The sequence below is a fragment of the Ranitomeya imitator genome, chromosome 10, assembly GCF_032444005.1.
Source record: "Ranitomeya imitator isolate aRanImi1 chromosome 10, aRanImi1.pri, whole genome shotgun sequence".
Classification (NCBI taxonomy): Eukaryota; Metazoa; Chordata; class Amphibia; order Anura; family Dendrobatidae; genus Ranitomeya; species Ranitomeya imitator.
In genome coordinates this window covers 29,827,167-29,846,107 of record NC_091291.1, presented here as the reverse complement: position 1 = coordinate 29,846,107, position 18,941 = coordinate 29,827,167, and the positions used below count along the sequence as shown (strand labels likewise).

General features: G+C 48.7%; 1 protein-coding gene across 3 annotated transcripts; it reads right to left on the bottom strand.

Moving 5' to 3' along the window:
• Nucleotides 1–10,046: 10,046 nt before the first annotated feature.
• On the bottom strand, nucleotides 10,047–17,854 carry LOC138651754 (reticulocalbin-1-like). Of its 3 annotated transcripts, none has more exons than XM_069742223.1 (7): nucleotides 17,777–17,854; nucleotides 15,004–15,251; nucleotides 12,702–12,895; nucleotides 11,478–11,653; nucleotides 11,310–11,370; nucleotides 10,924–11,123; nucleotides 10,047–10,308 (listed from the first exon to the last, which is right to left on the bottom strand). In XM_069742223.1, exons 2-7 carry the CDS (start codon nucleotides 15,243–15,245, stop codon nucleotides 10,201–10,203), a joined length of 981 nt encoding a protein of 326 aa, XP_069598324.1. In that variant the 5' UTR covers nucleotides 15,246–15,251; nucleotides 17,777–17,854; the 3' UTR covers nucleotides 10,047–10,200. The 3 variants fall into 3 exon arrangements, with proteins under 3 accessions (XP_069598324.1, XP_069598323.1, XP_069598321.1); XM_069742222.1 differs by lacking the exon at nucleotides 12,702–12,895 and adding an exon at nucleotides 12,955–13,148 and having other exon boundaries at nucleotides 15,004–15,246; nucleotides 17,777–17,853; XM_069742220.1 differs by having other exon boundaries at nucleotides 15,004–15,246; nucleotides 17,777–17,853.
• Nucleotides 17,855–18,941: the final 1,087 nt, after the last annotated feature.

Here is an 18,941-nt window from a genome sequence, read left to right as displayed (position 1 = left end):
CACAGATCCAGGTGTTCGGTTTTCCTGCAGCGCCTCCGCTGAGAAAAGTAAGCATTGCACAAACCTCAAAATCGCTGCTCTGATTTTTGTATTTAAAAGGGTTTCTCTGCCCCTTCATTGGTGGGAGGGTGACACAGGAAAGCCATGAAGGTTACAAGTAAAAGACTTTACGGTGAGCACCAAAAATACACTTTTCTCTAGTAACCCCCCACGACCGCACACCAGAGGAGGATGTTACCCCTTTCCTAATAAGGACAGGAAATATCCCAGGTTAAATAACCTCTCCCACATCCTCCACCTCAGTGTTCTCTCCTGTCCTTACTAGGGATGAAGAGGTCATCCACAGCGTGCTGTGCCAGCAACAGTCACCGGGGAGGGGGGGAAATAGTCAAGCTGGGTAGCAGGGGACCGAGTAGGCTTACCTCTCCTCCCCGAGCGCTGCTCCCATCTCCGTCTGGACTCAGGACCCCCCTCCAGTCCGCACTTTCGGGCAAGGTCTAGGGGAGTCTTCGGCTGGAGGCGTCTCCGAGCTCTCAAGCCGTCTCCGAGCTCTCAAGCCTCCTCCGGCATTGCTGTATCCAGGCAGTGTTTCGTACTTGGTGTGCGCGAGAGGACTTCCGGGTCTGGAGCCGGCGGCAGGAAGTGACATCATAAGCCGGCTTCAGTATACCGGGTGCAGGGATTCTTGTTTTCCACGCTGGAATACCTCAGAAAAACAGCGCAGATAGTGTCAGCTGCCTCCCCCCCCACACACACACACTTGGACATTGGGAGGGAGGAGGTCCTCTAATTAGAGGATGGGTGCTGGAAGTCTGGTCGTCTATATAGGAGCCCTGGACGAGGAAGACGTCTAAAGGTAGGACCACTGTGTGGTAGTGGCATAGAGATGTCGGGTTCCTCTCGCTCTGCGTCTGAAGATCCCAGCACCCTCCCAGTCCCAGTAAGTACTATGGCACTGGGTGTTCATTCCCTGTTTGCAGGTTCAGAGCCTTATTATTCTTTCTCCCCTTTCTTGTAGGGGGAAAAGGAACCTGCACCAGGAAGCAAGTCCAAGACTTCAACGGAAATGTGCAGTCTGTACAAACCGGCTGACCTCTTCACATTGTGTAAAGAGTGCACTGAGAAAGTCATCAGGGAAGAGCAACCTTCCTTAATGGAAGAAATTAAGGGCCTGATCCAACAGGAGATAAAAACTTCCCACCCCTCGCCCTCTCCCAGTGTCCCTCCAGAAGCTAAAAGGAGGAAGCATAATCTAGAGGAGGAAGGGAATGATGACTCTCAGGCTGAAACATTGATCCCAGAAGAACCTCTGGAAGAAGGCGAATTAATCCTGGACCCAGAGGTCTCCCAACAGGAGAGATATTATTTCTCCTCGAGGAATATAGAGGAACTCCTCATGGCAGTAAGAAGGACCATGGAGGAGAGAAGACTGCCCAGACGGTACAGGAAAATATGTTCGGGGGGTCTCCGTTCTAGGAAGAAGCAGGTGTTTCCTATTCATTAAAACATCCGGGACCTGGTGCTGGAGGAGTGGGAGTCTCCAGAAAAGAGGCTAACCACTCCTGCTGAGATGGACAGGTTCCCTGTGGGTGACGAGACTGCATCATGCTGGTCAGAGATCTGAAAGGTCGATGTCCAGATTGTGCAGGTAGCTAAAATAACACTACCATTCGAGGATGCCTCACAGTTGAAGGACCCTCTGGAAAGCAAAATGGATGTTCTGAGGAAATCATGGGAAACCTCGACATCTTTTTTAAAAACAAACGCCATGTCCACTTGTGGCTCGATCGACTTACTGTTGGCTGCGACAGCTGGAGGAACACCTGTCCATGGGTACTCCTAGAGAAGACATCCTGGCTTCTCTACTGCTCCTCCAGGAGGCAACGGTTCTTAACAGATGCCTCTGCAGAATCCGTAAGAATAGCGGCAAGATCATTAGGGTTATCAAACTCTGTGAGACGAGCACTCTGGGGGACATGACATCAAAAATGAAGTTGTGTTCTATCCCCTTGAAGGGGAAGTACATGTTTTGCCCTGCCCTTGACGAGCTGCTAGAGAAGGCTTCAGATAAAAAGACCTTACCTGAACCTAGGAATACTAGGAAGAGGCCTTTACGCCAAACCCAGCACCCCCGCAAGGACATACACCTCAGTACAAGGGAAAGGAAAAATCAGGTGTCTGGTGCGGCCCGAAAAGGGGAAAAAGACCGGAATCTTTTCCTTCCCCACTCCCAGAGAAAAAAAAGAAACCATGACGCCAACAAAGCAGGAGGTGAAACTTCCTTCCACAGTGGCACAAGATCCGTTCAGACCAATGGACTCTAACATCCGTCAGGGAAGGGATAAAGATAGTTTGCCTCGTATCCTCCAAAGACAAAGCAACTCTCCTCTCTGGAGCTACAGTCCACCTTGATAGCGGGAGTAAGGGGCCTATTATCTACAAAGGTAGTCTCCATAGTCCCATAAGGGGAAAGAAACAGTGGACATTATTCACACCTGTTCCTGATTAAAAAAAAAAAAAAAAAAACTGGGCCCATCGAGTTATAATCAATTTGAAACCCCTGAATCAATCCATAACATACAGAAGATTCAAGATGGAATCTGTCAGGTCAACAGTACCTGTGATTGGGCAGGATTTTGTCATGGCAAAAATTGACCTACAGGATGCATATTACCACGTCCCAATCAATCCAACTTATTGGAAATTCTTAAGGTTTGCAATTGCCCAGGGAGAACGCACGATTCATTATCAGTTCAATGTCCTCCCATTTGGTCTATCCTTGGCCCCACGGATCTTCACAAAGATCATGTCAGAGGTCATGGCATACATCAGAGGTCAACGCATATCCATAGTTCCATACCTTGACGATTTTCTGTAGGTGGCTCCTTTAGTACCCATGCTACAGGAACATCTACAGATAACAACGCAGATCTTATCTCTAGGTTGGTTAATGAACCTCAAGAAGTCACATATGGTTCCCGCAACAACAAAGACATTCTTAGGAGTCCTACTAGGACTCCGCTCCATCGGCCTCAAGGACACCGTTCTCTCCTGGTTCTCCTATCTCTCTGACCGATCCTTCACTGTATGTTTTGCTGGTTCCTCCTCCTCTCACCTTCCCCTTACTGTTGGGGTTCCTCAAGGATCAGTCCTAGGCCCCCTCCTCTTCTCGTTGTATACTGCCCCTATTGGACAAACAATCAGTAGATTTGTTTTCCAGTACCATCTCTATGCTGACGACACCCAATTATACACTTCTCCTGATATCACACCGACCTTTTTAGAAAACACCAGTGATTGTCTTACCGCTGTCTCTAACATCATGTCCTCCCTCTATCTGAAACTTAACCTGTCAAAAACTGAACTCCTCGTGTTCTCTCCCTCTACTAACCTACCTTTGCCTGACATTGCCATCTCCGTGTGCGGTTCCACCATTACTCCAAAGCAACATGCCCGCTGCCTTGGGGTCATCCTTGATTCTGACCTTTCATTCACCCCCCACATCCGATTACTGGCTCGCTCTTCTTACCTGCATCTCAAAAACATTTCTAGAATTCGCCCTTTTCTTACTTTCGACTCTGCAAAAACTCTTACTGTTTCACTCATTCATTCTCGTCTGGACTATTGTAACTCTCTACTAATCGGCCTCCCTCTTACCAAACTTTCCCCGCTCCAATCTGTCCTGAATGCTGCTGCCAGGATCATATTACTCACCAACCGTTACACCGATGCCTCTACCCTGTGCCAGTCATTACACTGGCTACCCATCCACTCCAGAATCCAGTACAAAACTACTACCCTCATCCACAAAGCACTCCATGGCTCAGCACCACCCTACATCTCCTCCCTGGTATCAGTCTACCACCCTACCCGTGCCCTCCGCTCCGCTAATGACCTCAGGTTAGCATCCTCAATAATCAGAACCTCCCACTCCCGTCTCCAAGACTTTACACGTGCTGCGCCGATTCTTTGGAATGCACTACCTAGGTTAATACGATTAATCCCCAATCCCCACAGTTTTAAGCGTACCCTAAAAACTCATTTGTTCAGACTGGCCTACTGCCTCAAAGCATTAACCTAACTATCCCTGTGTGGCCTATTTATAAAAAAAAAAAAACTATCAGGTTCCTCACATCATGTTCTCATTCACTTTATGCAGTTAATAGCCCTCTGTGTCTGTACTGCTACATACTTAGGCAGTTAACTGGTTCATGCAGATTTACATGAACACCTGAGCCTTACACTATGGCCGGTCCGAATAACTAAAGCAATTGTTACCATCCACCTCTCGTGTCTCCCCTTTTCCTCATAGTTTGTAAGCTTGCGAGCAGGGCCCTCATTCCTCCTGGTATCTGTTTTGAACTGTATTTCTGTTATGCTGTAATGTCTATTGTCTGTACAAGTCCCCTCTATAATTTGTAAAGCGCTGCGGAATATGTTGGCGCTATATAAATAAAAATTATTATTTATTATTATTACTAGACTCACACAGCCAAACATCTTTCTTGCCCAAACAAAAACATCTAAGATAAAGATGCTACAGCGCTAGAAAGTGGTGTCGTCATTAAGATGGGCCATGTTGGTTCACTGATCCATGACGTCCTGTATCCAGATGGTAACAGGCACAGGCACATACCAGAACGCTTCATTCTGGCAAACTGGGACAGATCATCGGAATCCTTAGACAGGAAGATCTTGATGCCATCTCGCATAAAAACCTTATTGACATGGTGGTAAAGACAAAGAATTTGAGCAGGCGGGACCCCTGAACACAAGACCCAGCAATCATTATAAAGGTGGACGCTAGCAGGAAAGGATGGGGAACCATGGTCTCCCAACACGTGTTCCAGGGATACTGATCAGGTGAGATAAGCCAACAATCCTCAAACTTCAGGGGACTGAAGGCAGTAGAGGAATTACTCAGAGCTGCAGGAGCCCTAGTTCAGGACACTCATGTCAAAATATGTTCAGACAACAGTTGCCCACCTTCGTTATCAAGGTAGTACAAGGCATGAGGACCTGAAGGCAACATCAACCAGAATATTCTCATGGTCCGAAGAACACCCTCTCCCTGTCCGTTCTGCATATAAAGGGTGCGGTAAACATACAGCTCGACTTTCTGAGCAGAACAGAGATTCTTCCAGGGGAATGGAGTCTAGACTGAGGTCTTTCAGATACTGACCGGAAAGCATTAAGCTACTTACTGGTAGCGGCATTTCTCGGAGGCCCATGACAGCACGACGAGAGAGGGGATCCGCCCATTAGGAACAGGAAACCTACAGATACAAAAGGGCGGTACCTCTCCCTTGCCTCAGTTGTATTTCAGAGTCTTGAGAGGATTACCGCGGTTAGTGGTACACAAAAATATACACTATATACAGATTATATACAAAAATAGCAGACATCTATTGGGACTGGTATCATATTGTGAAATATATACATTTATATGGAGTGCAACCCCCAGTGAATAGGGAGGGAACTAAGGGTGCTGTCATGGGCCTCCGAGAAATGCCGCTACCAGTAAGTAGCTTAATGCTTTACTCGGACTCCCATGACAGCACGACGAGAGAATTACAGAGATGTAAACTTCCTTAGGGAGGGACTATGGCCTGTAGCACCCTTAACCCAAATGTGAGATCAGAGGAAGCCCCCAAATCCAACCTATAGTGCTTAAAGAAGGTGGACGGGGATGACCATGTGGCCGCCTTACATATTTGGTCGATTGATACTCCAGACTTTTCCGCCCAGGATGTAGCCATGGCCCTGGTGGAATGTGCCCTCAGATTCTGCGGAGCCGGACCCCCACCTGCAGTGTAAGCCAAAGAGATAGCCTCCCTAATCCACTTTGCTAGTGTACTTTGATACCCTAAGTCCCTTTCTAGGGTTTTGGAAAGATAAAAACAACGCATTATCTTTCTTCCATGTGTCAGTAATAGAGATGTATTCTAGCAGGCATCTCCTAACATCTAATGTATGGAGTAGTTCTTCTTTAGGGTTGGAGGGATTGGGAAGGTAGGATGGTAAAACGATCTCCTGTGTCCTGTGAAACTGTGATGACACTTTTGGTAAGTAGGCTGGGTCCGGTCTGAGGATTACTCTGTCTGGTAGAAACTCTGTATAAGGGGATACTCTGGAGAGCGCTTGTATGTCTCCAACTCTACGAGCAGATGTAATTGCCACAAGAAAGGCTGTCTTAAGAGATAGGGCCTTAATTGAAGCTGATTGTAATGGTTCAAACGGCTCTCTAGTCAATGCTGACAGGACTAGGTTGAGATCCCAAGGCATAGATCTATCTTTATGTATGGGTCTAGATCTAATAGAAGCTTTAATGAACCTTGAGATCCAATAATTATTGGCGATGTTACATGAAAATAGAGCCCCTAGGGCCGAGACCTGTACCCTTAGAGTACTAGTGGATAGATCTAGTTCTAGGCCTTTTTGCAGAAATTCTAAGATTTGTTTAATAGGTAATCCCTCTTCTAAATTAAAATCAGAAGAGGCCAGAAATTTCCGCCAGGTCCTAGCGTAGATTGTTGTGGTTATCTGCTTTCTACTTTTCATAAGGGTCTCAATTAGACTCGGGGAGAACCCTTTGCTTTTTAGTAACGCCCTTTCAAAATCCATGCCGTTAAATGGAGATTCTTTACTTGAGGATGGCTGATCGGCCCCTGGTAGAGCAGATCTGGAATGTCCAGAAGTACCCAGGGGTCCTCCACTGACATGATCCTGAGCCAAGTGAACCAGGCCCTTCTGGGCCAGAATGGGGCAATCAATATAACTCTGGCTCGATCTTCTCTTATCTTCCTGACTACTAAGGGTATCAGGCCTAGTGGAGGAAATGCATGTGCCAGTTGAAAATCCCATCTGATCAGAAAAGCGTCTACCGACAGAGGATTTTCTCTGGGATTTAGGGAACAAAATCTTGTTGTCTTCCGGTTGTCCCTGGTAGCAAATAAGTCTACTTCTGGATGTCCCCATTTGTGGACAATCTGATCGAACACGTAATTGTTTAGGGACCATTCCCCTTGTCTCAAGGTGTTGCGGCTTAGAAAGTCCGCTTTGATGTTTTCTTTTCCTCTTATGTGTAGAGCAGTTAGGGATAAGAAGTGATTTTCTGCTGTCTGGAACAGACGATCCGCCACTCTCATCAGTGACTCGGAATGAGTTCCACCCTGATGATTTATGTATGCGACCGCCACCTGGTTGTCCGATAGGATCTTGACATGATGACCCTGCAGATATATGAGGAATTTTTTCACTGAAAGCTCTACTGCCATTAACTCTTTCTGGTTGGAGGAGGCTGATGTTAGGGGAGGGGACCATAGACCCTGAACCATCATGTCATCCATGTGTGCTCCCCAACCCGTAGGGCTAGCGTCTGTCGTTACAACACGTGTTACCTGTGACAACTGAGGCAAGGGAGAGGTACCGCCCTTTTGTATCTGTAGGTTTCCTGTTCCTAATGGGCGGATCCCCTCTCTCGTTGTGCTGTCATGGGAGTCCGAGTAAAGTGGGGCTGCCCAGAGGTAGATCCCTTTGCAAGTGGACAGAATGCAAAAGTGGATCAATATTCTTCACTAAATCCAACTGATCCTTGCTTAGGTGTAGAGGCGTTAGCCCACCCATGGAGATTGACTGGCTTATGCCTTCCCTCCTTTTTACGAATCCTACCAAGAGTTCTACAGATGATAAGATTGGAAAAGGTCAAGATATTTCTGGTAGCACCATTCTGGCCCAAAAGAAGTTGGTTCGGTACCCTTTTCAGCTTGAGTATACAGGAACCGGTAGCACTACACCCGGTCAGAAGCCTCCTCCACCAGTGACCAATCTTCCATCCAGATCCCAAGAGGTTACATCTAATTGCCTGGCTTCTGAGTTCTCAATCCTGTAGACCAGAGGATTGTCAGAAAGGTTCATTAGGACACTACTGAGGAGCAGAAAAGCAACACATTTTATATACCAGAAGATATGGAAGACCTTTATCTCATGGAGTGTACCCGAACAGCCTGACCCATACCAACCAAACATGGCACAGATCCTGGCTTTTCTGCAAGTACTAGAGAAGGGTCTCAGACCTAGCACCCTCAAAGTTCAGGTGACGACTGTAAGTTCATATTTTGACCAGACATTAGCCGACCACCGATGGATCAGAAGATTTATGACGGCAGTATCTCACCTACATCCAAGAGCTACAAATTTAGTACTGTCCTGGGACCTCATTGTGGTCCTAAAGGGGCTCACACTACCACCCTTTGAGCACTTGTCATCCATAGACAGACTCTCCTGGAAAGCAGCCTGTCTGGTAACGATAACTATAGGCAGGAGGGATGACAAGTTTCAGGCTCTCTCGATCAACGAGCCCTACATGAGAATCTTACAGAACCGACTTTTTCTGCGACTGGACCTCTCTTTTCTTCTCAAAGCGGTCTCAGGAAATAATTCTTCCCTCCTATTAAGACCCGGGAAGTAAAGAAAAGGAGTTCCACATTCTGGACGTTCGGAGAACGGTGCTCCACTATCTTCAGGAGACAGAAAAAACTTGGAAGGATCAAAACCTGTTTGTTCATCTTCGAGGACAGAATAAAGGGAAGAAGACTTCCAGATCCACGATTGCCAACTGTATCAATAGAGCAATCTGAGTCATATCACATCAAGGGCCTTCCACCGCAACATCTGTCTCCTGGGCTGAGAAAGCCAGTGCTTCAGCTGAGCAGATAGGCAGAGCTGCTACTTGGTCCTCGGTCCATACGTTCTCCAAGCATTACAGGCTAGACCTGATGTAAGCAGAGGCCTTCAGGAGAAAAGTCCTCCATGGGGAAGGGGGGATAGAAAACCATGAAGGCTACAAGTAAAAATCTGGACGGTGAGTACCCAAAATCCTCATTTCTCTATTGCTTCATTGGGGATGGGGGGGGGGGGGGGTAGGGGGCAGAAAACCATGAAGGTTACAAGTAAAAGACTTTACGGCGAGTAGCAAAAAACCCTCATTTTTCCCAAATGGCAGAAGTTATCAGTTATTTATCTGATAGGGGAATGAAAACTTGCTGGTCTGAGTGCCAGGATCTTAAGAATCAGTCTCTGTAGAGCTGCATCTTGGACCGAGCGGAGTTGGCGCACGTTCAACCTTCGCTCCATCCATTCTTGGCGGAACGTTCGGCGAAAGCAGATTACAGCGCTCGACTATTTCCGGTAGTTTTGTTGACAATGGAACAGAGTCTCCCTTTGAAACTGGATCGGTGGTCAGACCCCCCCCCCCCCCTTCTTTGGCCAAAAAGTTATCCACCCTATCATATTGATAAGGTAGGGGGGATAATGTATAATATTTGGGGACAATTCCTTTTATCTGAACACTTAATTTTAATTGCAGATGTCATGTAATTTTTATGTTTTAACATCAGGTTAGCAGAAACTTGTCATCAATTGCATTTACACTCTCTTAATTACTTTAAGAAAAAAAATATAGAATTTTTTTTTTTATAATTTATTGATTTGTTGGAAATGGTCTCAATAAAAAAAAAAAAAATGTCTAAAAATACAAAAACATTAGGTCAGTTGTAAAAATGAGACACAAGAACTTGCAATGTTAGGATCCGACCCTGGGCAAGGGGGATAGCAAGATCGTAAAGGCAGTTGTATCCTATAGGGGGGCTTGGAGACCCCAATACTGATAGTTAATGAGGATTTAAAGTCCTGATTTCGGAGAAGATCATGTATGTTTATCGTGATGGGACAAGCCTGACCCACACATCAGAGTACAGACCGGCTGCAAGTCTTCAGACCCAAGTTGTGGTGGTGGGGGTGGTCCCATGGCCGATACGTATTCTCATGTCTAAATGAGGCTTAACCCTTAGTGATCTGATCTGCTTCCATGACCACTTCGCAGTTTTCAGACATGTTATTGCTTAGTGGCGCGGACCCCTTATTAATAATGGTATTCAGGTTTTCCGTATCACATATAGCTTTTGTGAAGACAAGAAGAGAAAAAAAAAGTTTTAGAAATATAGGACAGCATGGCTGGCTTCATTTCCCTGACGGCAGCAGTCCTATTTCTTGAATGAGTAATCTTCAGAAAAAAAAAAAAAATATATATATATATATAATACCCACATTTTCCATCCCCTCCAGTCCCCCCCTTGTCAGTTACCAGCAATGTGCTGGGTGATGTACGCTCGTTCGGGAGCAGAAAAAGACCGAAACGTCCTAAAATTCATCATGCCGCCTCGTCAGATCTTCACCGTAGTTTGTCGCCTGACTGCCCACAAACATGTTCCAGTTGTCCAGGATTTCTTTCTTGGTCAGTTTGTCATCCTAAAAAAAATAAATACAAATATATCTACAAACACTACTCCTTTATGCATTCACTTTTTGGCCACTGGGGGGCGCTAGTCTTACATTTTCCCCATAGAGTTCGGACTCTGCAGCAGAAGTTATAATGAGACGGATTCCAAAATCTGCACTGACTTTTTTGCAGAGATGATGGTTTCAGGCAGCATGTGCATGAGGCTTTCGTGAAGAGTCATCCACTTTTGCTGCCACTACCTCATTACAGGGCAAATTCTGCCTCCTTTCTGCACTGCAGAGCCGATCTGGGCTTGATAAGTCCTTGTTCTCTCCTCCAGACAATCATATGATGGCTGTGTCCGGAAGAGGAAAGGCAAGTTACAACCTGACACTGTGCATGTGGCACTCGCTCAGAAATCCGGAAGGCAGGAGTGGTTCTAAGCAGTTTCTGCCTTTTCTTTGTGGAGTCTGGCTGTGTCTGACAGCGGTTCTGTAATTATTTCCTGAAACATCAATGCAGAGGAATATGTGGAATGGGAAGATATTGTTTTTTTTTGGAAAGTTTAAGTTGCTAAAAGGGGCTTCTTCTTCTTCTATGGACTTTGGATGATCGTCGGGTTTCCTCCTTACGCGACCGCTTACCTTGTCTTTATCAGACTCGTAGATGAGATGCTTGGCTTCCAGGTCTGCGTGGTCATAGTCATGTGGATGGATCCAGTGGCTGATCTCGGACCGGTCCAACTTTCCGTCCTTATTTAGGTCGCGGTGATCTTTGAATTGCTGGCGCTCTGTTTTAACCCATTCGGGCTCAGGTTCTTCGGCTTCAGGAGTGAACATGTCGCCTAAAGAGGGGCGAAAGTCAATATTAAGGACATGATTGTCCTTAAACTATTTTTCTCCATCAAAGCTGTCCTGATGAAAAACAGGTTTTCTATTGGGAGGGTTCTTCAGAGTAAATGACCCAATCTTTAACAGCCAGAAGGAAGACCCCCTTTATGAAGCCCAGGTGTTTTAATAATATAACTCACCAATGTATTCGTCAACATCCACTGAACCGTCTCCGTTTTTATCGATGTCCTCGATGGTTTCCTACAAAAGCCAGTAAGGTAAAGTTTAGAAATGAACAACGACAACATCCTGAACCCCTTCCCCCACCGTGAGAGATGGGAATATCACCATGAACGCCGGAGTCTTACCGTGACCACGAGGTCTTGCATATAGTCAAACTCTTCCGGGTGCAGGAACGCCGTGAACTCCTCCCTGGTGGCGATCAGGTCGCCATTTTTGTCGGCTTGCTTGAATCGTCTCTCGTCGCGTTTCATCATCTTCCTGTAGGTTTCTTTATCGGGAATGTCGTAGAACTCGACTTCTCCTGAGAAGGACGAGAGACGGACGTTACTTGTCTTCGCTTGGTTTTAACATTGATCAAACCAAGAAATTCACGGTGTCGACACCAAAACGGTGCAGGGCCTTAGGGGGGGGGGGTCGGACATGACACATTCGCTCTTAATCCCGGTGTCATGTCCACCCCCTGCGGCCGGGACAGTTTTGTTCCTAAACTTTTATCTATTCCGTATTTTATTACTCCACCAGAGCATGCACAATAAGGGAATGAAAGCATAATCCTGCCCGGAGCCAGCACTGTGCCCCCAAACTGCACCCGAGACCGCCAAGAAAGCCAATGTGCCATCGATATGGGTGAAAGCGATGCAAACCGCTTATAAAGACATGTAATTTGTTGGCGCTGCCACAAGAGAGCTGCTCCATTCACACAGAGGACATTATACTCCCATTTTAAGGGGTAAAATTGTAGAAACGAGCAACTTTGCAATTTACCCTCTCCGTTCCCAAGACTTGTAATTGTAAAGGGTGTGTAGGTTACCGGCCAGCGCTGCAGTCTATAAGAGGTGGTCGGCTTCCTGGGCAATGAACGCCATGACTGCTCGCTAGATGCTGCACAGGTAGAGCTGCCCCTGCTTGCTGCACAAGGTAGCTTTGTTCGAACTGTCAATCATCAGGAGCGCACCCTCTCCCGAACAAGCAGGAGGCAGGGGAGCAGTGCGCTCCTAAACTGTGATCATGGAAATAATGCTTTGGGAAAGGGGAAATTAGGAGTTTTTTTCCACTTCTGTGGGTCTTTGGGAATGGCAGTGAGCATGTGACCACGGCAGTTTTGGTGATGGCAGAGTATGCTCACTACAAGAATCCTTAAGTTGAGCGAGTCCCAGTGGTCAGACCCCACACATTTAGTCCTCACCTATCCGGTGGGGGTCGGCCATAGTATCCAACCCGAGTCTGATTAGTTCGGACACCTGGCAGGGAGACGCCGGGCTTTTCTGGAGAACATTTAGGTGGTCTTTAAGAAGCGGCAGTTTGACAGGGGCCCTCCCCTCCGACAGGCCATGCTCTCACCCCCTTACCTGCGGCATACCCATACGTGGTGTTCTTGTACTCCTCCCAGGAGATGGCATTGTCCTTGTCCTTATCGTAATCTGCCCAGTGCTTATTCACATTGTCATAGATGTATCGGTTCTGGGAGTGCGTGATCCAATTTTTCAGCTCCTCGCCAGTAATGAAGCCATCTTTATTCTTGTCTATCTTATCTACTATCTTCCTGCAGGAGACAGAAAGGAAACAAACAACGATTAAGCGGAGATTGCACCAGGGCCGTACCTATGGGATGGGAGTACGTCTGTTTGGAGTACTCCTCCCAAGACACCGATCCGTCACGGTTCTTATCACACAGCAGCACCTGCTTATCCACATCCTCGGAAACAAAGCGCCCGTGCACAAACTTCATCCAGGCCAAGAGCTCCGGCGCTGTGACATAGGAGTCATTATTACTGTCAATCTTATCAACTATCTTCCTGCAACAAACCAAAAACTGGAGAGATTAATGTCGGAGCGCCGTGTCCTGCGCCGGTCAGTAACACAGCAAGCGTTAGATCAGGGGCTGCTCCGCTATCCGGACCCCTCACACCTTCCATCATAGAAGCATGGGGTATGGAGGTCTGGCACACAAGATCGTGGACTGGTCACAGCTCAGAGCTTGTGCGCAGCAGAACCGGGAAGGTCGCATTTAAGTTAAGGGGTCTTAGTCATTTTAGAGGGATTTAGTCTAGGTCTTGCTAGGAGTCGGACTTAGTTTAGGGGGCTGGTCTTGGGTCAGAGTTCATTTTTGTGTCTGCACTGAGGTTTGAATGAGTTTAGGGGAACCTTGTCTTGGGTCCCATTCATTCATTTTAGGGGAACTGGTCTTGGGTCCCATTTTATTTTAGGGAAACTGGTCTTGGGTCCCATTCATTTGATTTAGGGAAACTGGTCTTGGGTCCCATTCATTTGATTTAGGGAAACTGGTCTTGGGTCCCATTCATTTGATTTAGGGAAACTGGTCTTGGGTCCCATTCATTTGATTTAGGGAAACTGGTCTTGGGTCCCATTCATTTGATTTAGGGAAACTGGTCTTGGGTCCCATTCATTTGATTTAGGGAAACTGGTCTTGGGTCCCATTCATTTGATTTAGGGAAACTGGTCTTGGGTCCCATTCATTTGATTTAAGGAAACTGGTCTTGGGTCCCATTCATTTGATTTAGGGAAACTGGTCTTGGGTCCCATTCATTTGATTTAAGGAAACTGGTCTTGGGTCCCATTCATTTGATTTAGGGAAACTGGTCTTGGGTCCCATTCATTTTAGGGGTCTGGCTTGGGTCAGAGTTAATTTTTGTGTGGGCCTTAATTTTGGGGGGTCTGGTTTACCCACTGATAAATCTTGATGTTGATAGATCTGCAAAGTTTGTGAAGCGTTAACATGGCATCTGTACCGATGGTGCAGACCCTCACCTGACCACAGACCCATGCTAGTCGACCTTTACGTTGCATATCCCGGTCCTGTATTACATGACTATACGGAGCGACTTTTCTTGCAACACTGATGGTCGGGGTCCTCCAGAGCAAGTACCTGCTCATAGACCCCAAACCATGAGAAAGGGGCCATCTAAACCAAAATGTCCATGCCTGGAGGGAAAAGGAGGATCAAATACAAAAGCAGACTTTTTTTAAAATTTTCTATGGGTCAGAAAATGGGTCAGAAGCGACCGGTCCCGGCAGCCTCACTGCTGTCCACGCACCCGGGGGGAGAAGAATGTGGAAGTGCATTGCAATCCAGAACGGCAGCGATCAGCGCTGGCGGAGCGGACTTTGGTGCCGAGAGTCTTCTGCATCCTTACAAGGGGCCAGACACGGTTTCCCATTCTTATCCCTCCTACCTCAAGAAAAAAAAAAAAAATCTGGATCCTGCCACGTTAACAGCCTGGAATGTTCCCGGCCCCTCCAGGCTTTCTGTGGGTGGGATACGGTGGGGAGCGCTCCTCTGTGGGAGTGTCAGCCATCCACCCTGTACACCCACACTGGACACCGGGCGTTTCTTTGCAGACTGAGCCCCAATGTTTGGAGGGTCACAACTTTAGGGGATTTATGTGACCTTTAAAGTCTGGAATCGGTAACTTCCTAATTCTATGTATTAGAACGGGACCCTAAAAGAAAGTCAGCACTATGGGGCACAGGCGTGGATGGGGGGGGGGGGGGTCGCCTAAATCCTGTGCATGTGACAGCTGACACCCATGGTATATGTGCATGGTCCGATCAGGCTACAGCACAACCCTCCGAACATGGCCAAGCATGCTGGGAGTTGTAGTACGGGAGGGTTAGCCGTGGCGCTCTTACCCCAGCCGCTCCTGGCTTTCCTCGGGGGTGAGCTGATCAAACGTCTTGGCCTCTTCTTTGCCCAGAAAGGCTTCGTGGTCGTACTGGAAGTCCTTGCTGTCGTCGTGCGCGTGCTCGCTCAGGTCCTTGCCGTGGTGGACGCGGTCTTTCTTCTCCTGGGCCGGTTTGGACGTCACCAGCAAGGCGCAAACCCCCAGAGCGAGGAGAACGGAGAAGACGCAGCAGCAGCGCGCCCGCATCATTCTGCCCTGCAAAAGCCAAAAGTCACTGCGCGCCCACCCGCCTCTACAGAGCATGCTGGGAGCTGTAGTCCTGACACAACAAAGCATAAGGGAGATGCAGGGCACGTCCAGAGCTACAGGACGGGCTGGGAATTGTAGTTCTGCAAGGTCAAGAGCTACAGGATAAGCTGGGAGTTGTAGTTCTGCAAGGTCCAGAGCTATGGGGGATGCTGGGAGTTGTAGTCCTGCTATGCCCAGAGCTATGGGGGATGCTGGGAGATGTAGTCCTGCTATGCCCAGAGCTATGGGGGATGCTGGGAGTTGTAGTTCTGCCATGCCCAGTGTATGGGGGGATGCTGGGAGATGTAGTTCTGCCATGCCCAGTGTATGGGGGATGCTGGGAGATGTAGTTCTGCCATGCCCAGAGCTATGGGGGATGTTGGGAGATGTAGTTCTGCCATGCCCAGTGTATGGGGGATGCTGGGAGTTGTGGTTCTGCCATGCCCAGAGCTGTGGGGGATGCTGGGAGTTGTAGTTCTGCCATGCCCAGTGTATGGGGGATGTTGGGAGATGTAGTTCTGCCATGCCCAAAGCTATGGGGGATGCTGGGAGTTGTAGTTCTGCCATGCCCAGTGTATGGGGGATGCTGGGAGTTGTGGTTCTGCCATGCCCAGAGCTGTGGGGGATGCTGGGAGATGTAGTTCTGCCATGCCCAGAGCTGTGGGGGATGCTGGGAGATGTAGTTCTGCCATGCCCAGTGTATGGGGGATGCTGGGAGTTGTGGTTCTGCCATGGCCAGAGCTGTGGGGGATGCTGGGAGATGTAGTTCTGCCATGCCCAGTGTATGGGGGATGCTGGGAGATGTAGTTCTGCCATGCCCAGTGTATGGGGGATGCTGGGAGTTGTGGTTCTGCCATGCCCAGAGCTGTGGGGGATGCTGGGAGATGTAGTTCTGCCATGCCCAGAGCTGTGGGGGATGCTGGGAGATGTAGTTCTGCCATGCCCAGAGCTGTGGGGGATGCTGGGAGATGTAGTTCTGCCATGCCCAGAGCTGTGGGGGATGCTGGGAGTTGTGGTTCTGCCATGCCCAGAGCTGTGGGGGATGCTGGGAGATGTAGTTCTGCCATGCCCAGAGCTGTGGGGGATGCTGGGAGTTGTAGTTCTGCCATGCCCAGTGTATGGGGGATGCTGGGAGTTGTGGTTCTGCCATGCCCAGAGCTGTGGGGGATGCTGGGAGATGTAGTTCTGCCATGCCCAGAGCTGTGGGGGATGCTGGGAGTTGTAGTTCTGCCATGCCCAGTGTATGGGGGATGCTGGGAGTTGTGGTTCTGCCATGCCCAGAGCTGTGGGGGATGCTGGGAGTTGTGGTTCTGCCATGCCCAGAGCTGTGGGGGATGCTGGGAGTTGTAGTTCTGCCATGCCCAGTGTATGGGGGATGCTGGGAGTTGTGGTTCTGCCATGCCCAGAGCTGTGGGGGATGCTGGGAGATGTAGTTCTGCCATGCCCAGTGTATGGGGGATGCTGGGAGATGTAGTTCTGCCATGCCCAGAGCTGTGGGGGATGCTGGGAGATGTAGTTCTGCCATGCCCAGTGTATGGGGGGATGCTGGGAGATGTAGTTCTGCCATGCCCAGTGTATGGGGGATGCTGGGAGATGTAGTTCTGCCATGCCCAGTGTATGGGGGATGCTGGGAGTTGTGGTTCTGCCATGCCCAGTGTATGGGGGATGCTGGGAGTTGTGGTTCTGCCATGCCCAAAGCTGTGGGGGATGCTGGGAGATGTAGTTCTGCCATGCCCAGTGTATGGGGGATGCTGGGAGATGTAGTTCTGCCATGCCCAGTGTATGGGGGATGCTGGGAGTTGTGGTTCTGCCATGCCCAGAGCTGTGGGGGATGCTGGGAGATGTAGTTCTGCCATGCCCAGAGCTGTGGGGGATGCTGGGAGATGTAGTTCTGCCATGCCCAGTGTATGGGGGATGCTGGGAGTTGTGGTTCTGCCATGCCCAGAGCTGTGGGGGATGCTGGGAGATGTAGTTCTGCCATGCCCAGTGTATGGGGGGATGCTGGGAGATGTAGTTCTGCCATGCCCAGTGTATGGGGGATGCTGGGAGATGTAGTTCTGCCATGCCCAGTGTATGGGGGATGCTGGGAGTTGTGGTTCTGCCATGCCCAGAGCTGTGGGGGATGCTGGGAGATGTAGTTCTGCCATGCCCAGAGCTGTGGGGGATGCTGGGAGATGTAGTTCTGCCATGCCCAGAGCTGTGGGGGATGCTGGGAGATGTAGTCCTGCCATGCCCAGAGCTGTGGGGGATGCTGGGAGATGTAGTCCTGCCATGCCCAGTGTATGGGGGATGCTGGGAGATGTAGTTCTGCCATGCCCAGTGTATGGGGGATGCTGGGAGATGTAGTTCTGCCATGCCCAGTGTATGGGGGATGCTGGGAGTTGTGGTTCTGCCATGCCCAGAGCTGTGGGGGATGCTGGGAGAGCACAGCAGAGTGCACGGGATGGAGTCCGTTCCTGCAGCTGATGGTCCCCCCGCACCCGCCGCTTTACCTCGTGCTGCTCCTCCAGCCTCTGCCAGTGATCGCAGTTTGCATCTGTGTCTCAGCTGCGCGGTCCCTTTAAAATGCTCGCAGCAAGTAGGCGTGGAAAGGGCGGGTCCTAAGCAAATTAGAATATCGGAACGCCCTAGAGAGGCGTGGTCAGAGAAAGTTCTGGACTGAGCTCTTGCTTCCCATTGGTCAGTGCTCGCCACGTTGACACGACCACGTGTTTCTGCCTGTCTTGTGTGGGTGTAGACGCGCCGGACAGGGGCGGGTCACCAGATGATAATTGTGTTGCCAAGCAACGCCTTTATACACTCCGCCGGAACTACGGGTGCCGCATTGGGCCAGAAATAGTCAAAGTTCAATTTCTTAGTACAGGGGAGCAGTGTTTCCATAGTAACCAGTCAGTGAGTCCACACTCCGTGCTGCCACCTTGCTCCCAGTTATGATTAATCTTTAATGGACGTGTTATCTATTTTCCAAAACTTCTAAATTTGATGCTTTTAGTGGGGTTTTGGGGAAAGATGCGGCTACAGAGTAGTGTGAAATCCCGGAGATCCAATGTGCTGTAAAGGGAGCTGCGCTGCATTTACCAGTATAAAGTGACACCTAGTGGTGGAAACTTGTATAACAGGTTCTGTTTAAGATTTTTCACTGGTAGAAATTTGCAGTCTCAAAAAAATAAAAAAAATATTTTCACAAGAGATGAGCAGATCTTTTGAAATTCAAATTTGCAGAATTTTCACAAAAAATTTGAATTGTGGCGAATAAATTTGGAGAGAGAGGACCCTACTGACCATAAGAGCTTACTCTCTACAGGAGAGAGAGGACCCCACTGATCATAAGAGCTTACACTCTACAGGAGATAGAGGACCCACTGACCATAAGAGCTTACACTCTACAGGAGAGAGAAGACCCCACTGACCATAAGAGCTTACACTCTACAGGAGATAGAGGACCCCACTGATCATAAGAGCTTACACTCTACAGGAGAGAGAGAGGACCCCACTGATCATAAGAGCTTACTCTCTACAGGAGAGAGAGGACCCCACTGATCATAAGAGCTTACACTCTACAGAAGAGAGAGGACCCCACTGACCATAAGAGCTTACACTCTACAGGAGAGAGAGGACCCCACTGACCATAAGAGCTTACACTCTACAGGAGAGAGA

Excerpts from the sequence above, each read along its gene's own strand:
- LOC138651754 (XM_069742222.1), bottom strand. The coding sequence starts at position 17,820 with ATGCAAACTGCGATCACTGGCAGAGGCTGGAGGAGCAGCACGAG. Across the intron at positions 11,371-11,477 it reads TGCAAGACCTCGTGGTCACG|GAAACCATCGAGGACATCGA; the intron begins GTAAGACTCCGG and ends TGGCTTTTGTAG. Across the intron at positions 10,309-10,923 it reads ACGAGTCTGATAAAGACAAG|GATGACAAACTGACCAAGAA; the intron begins GTAAGCGGTCGC and ends TATTTTTTTTAG.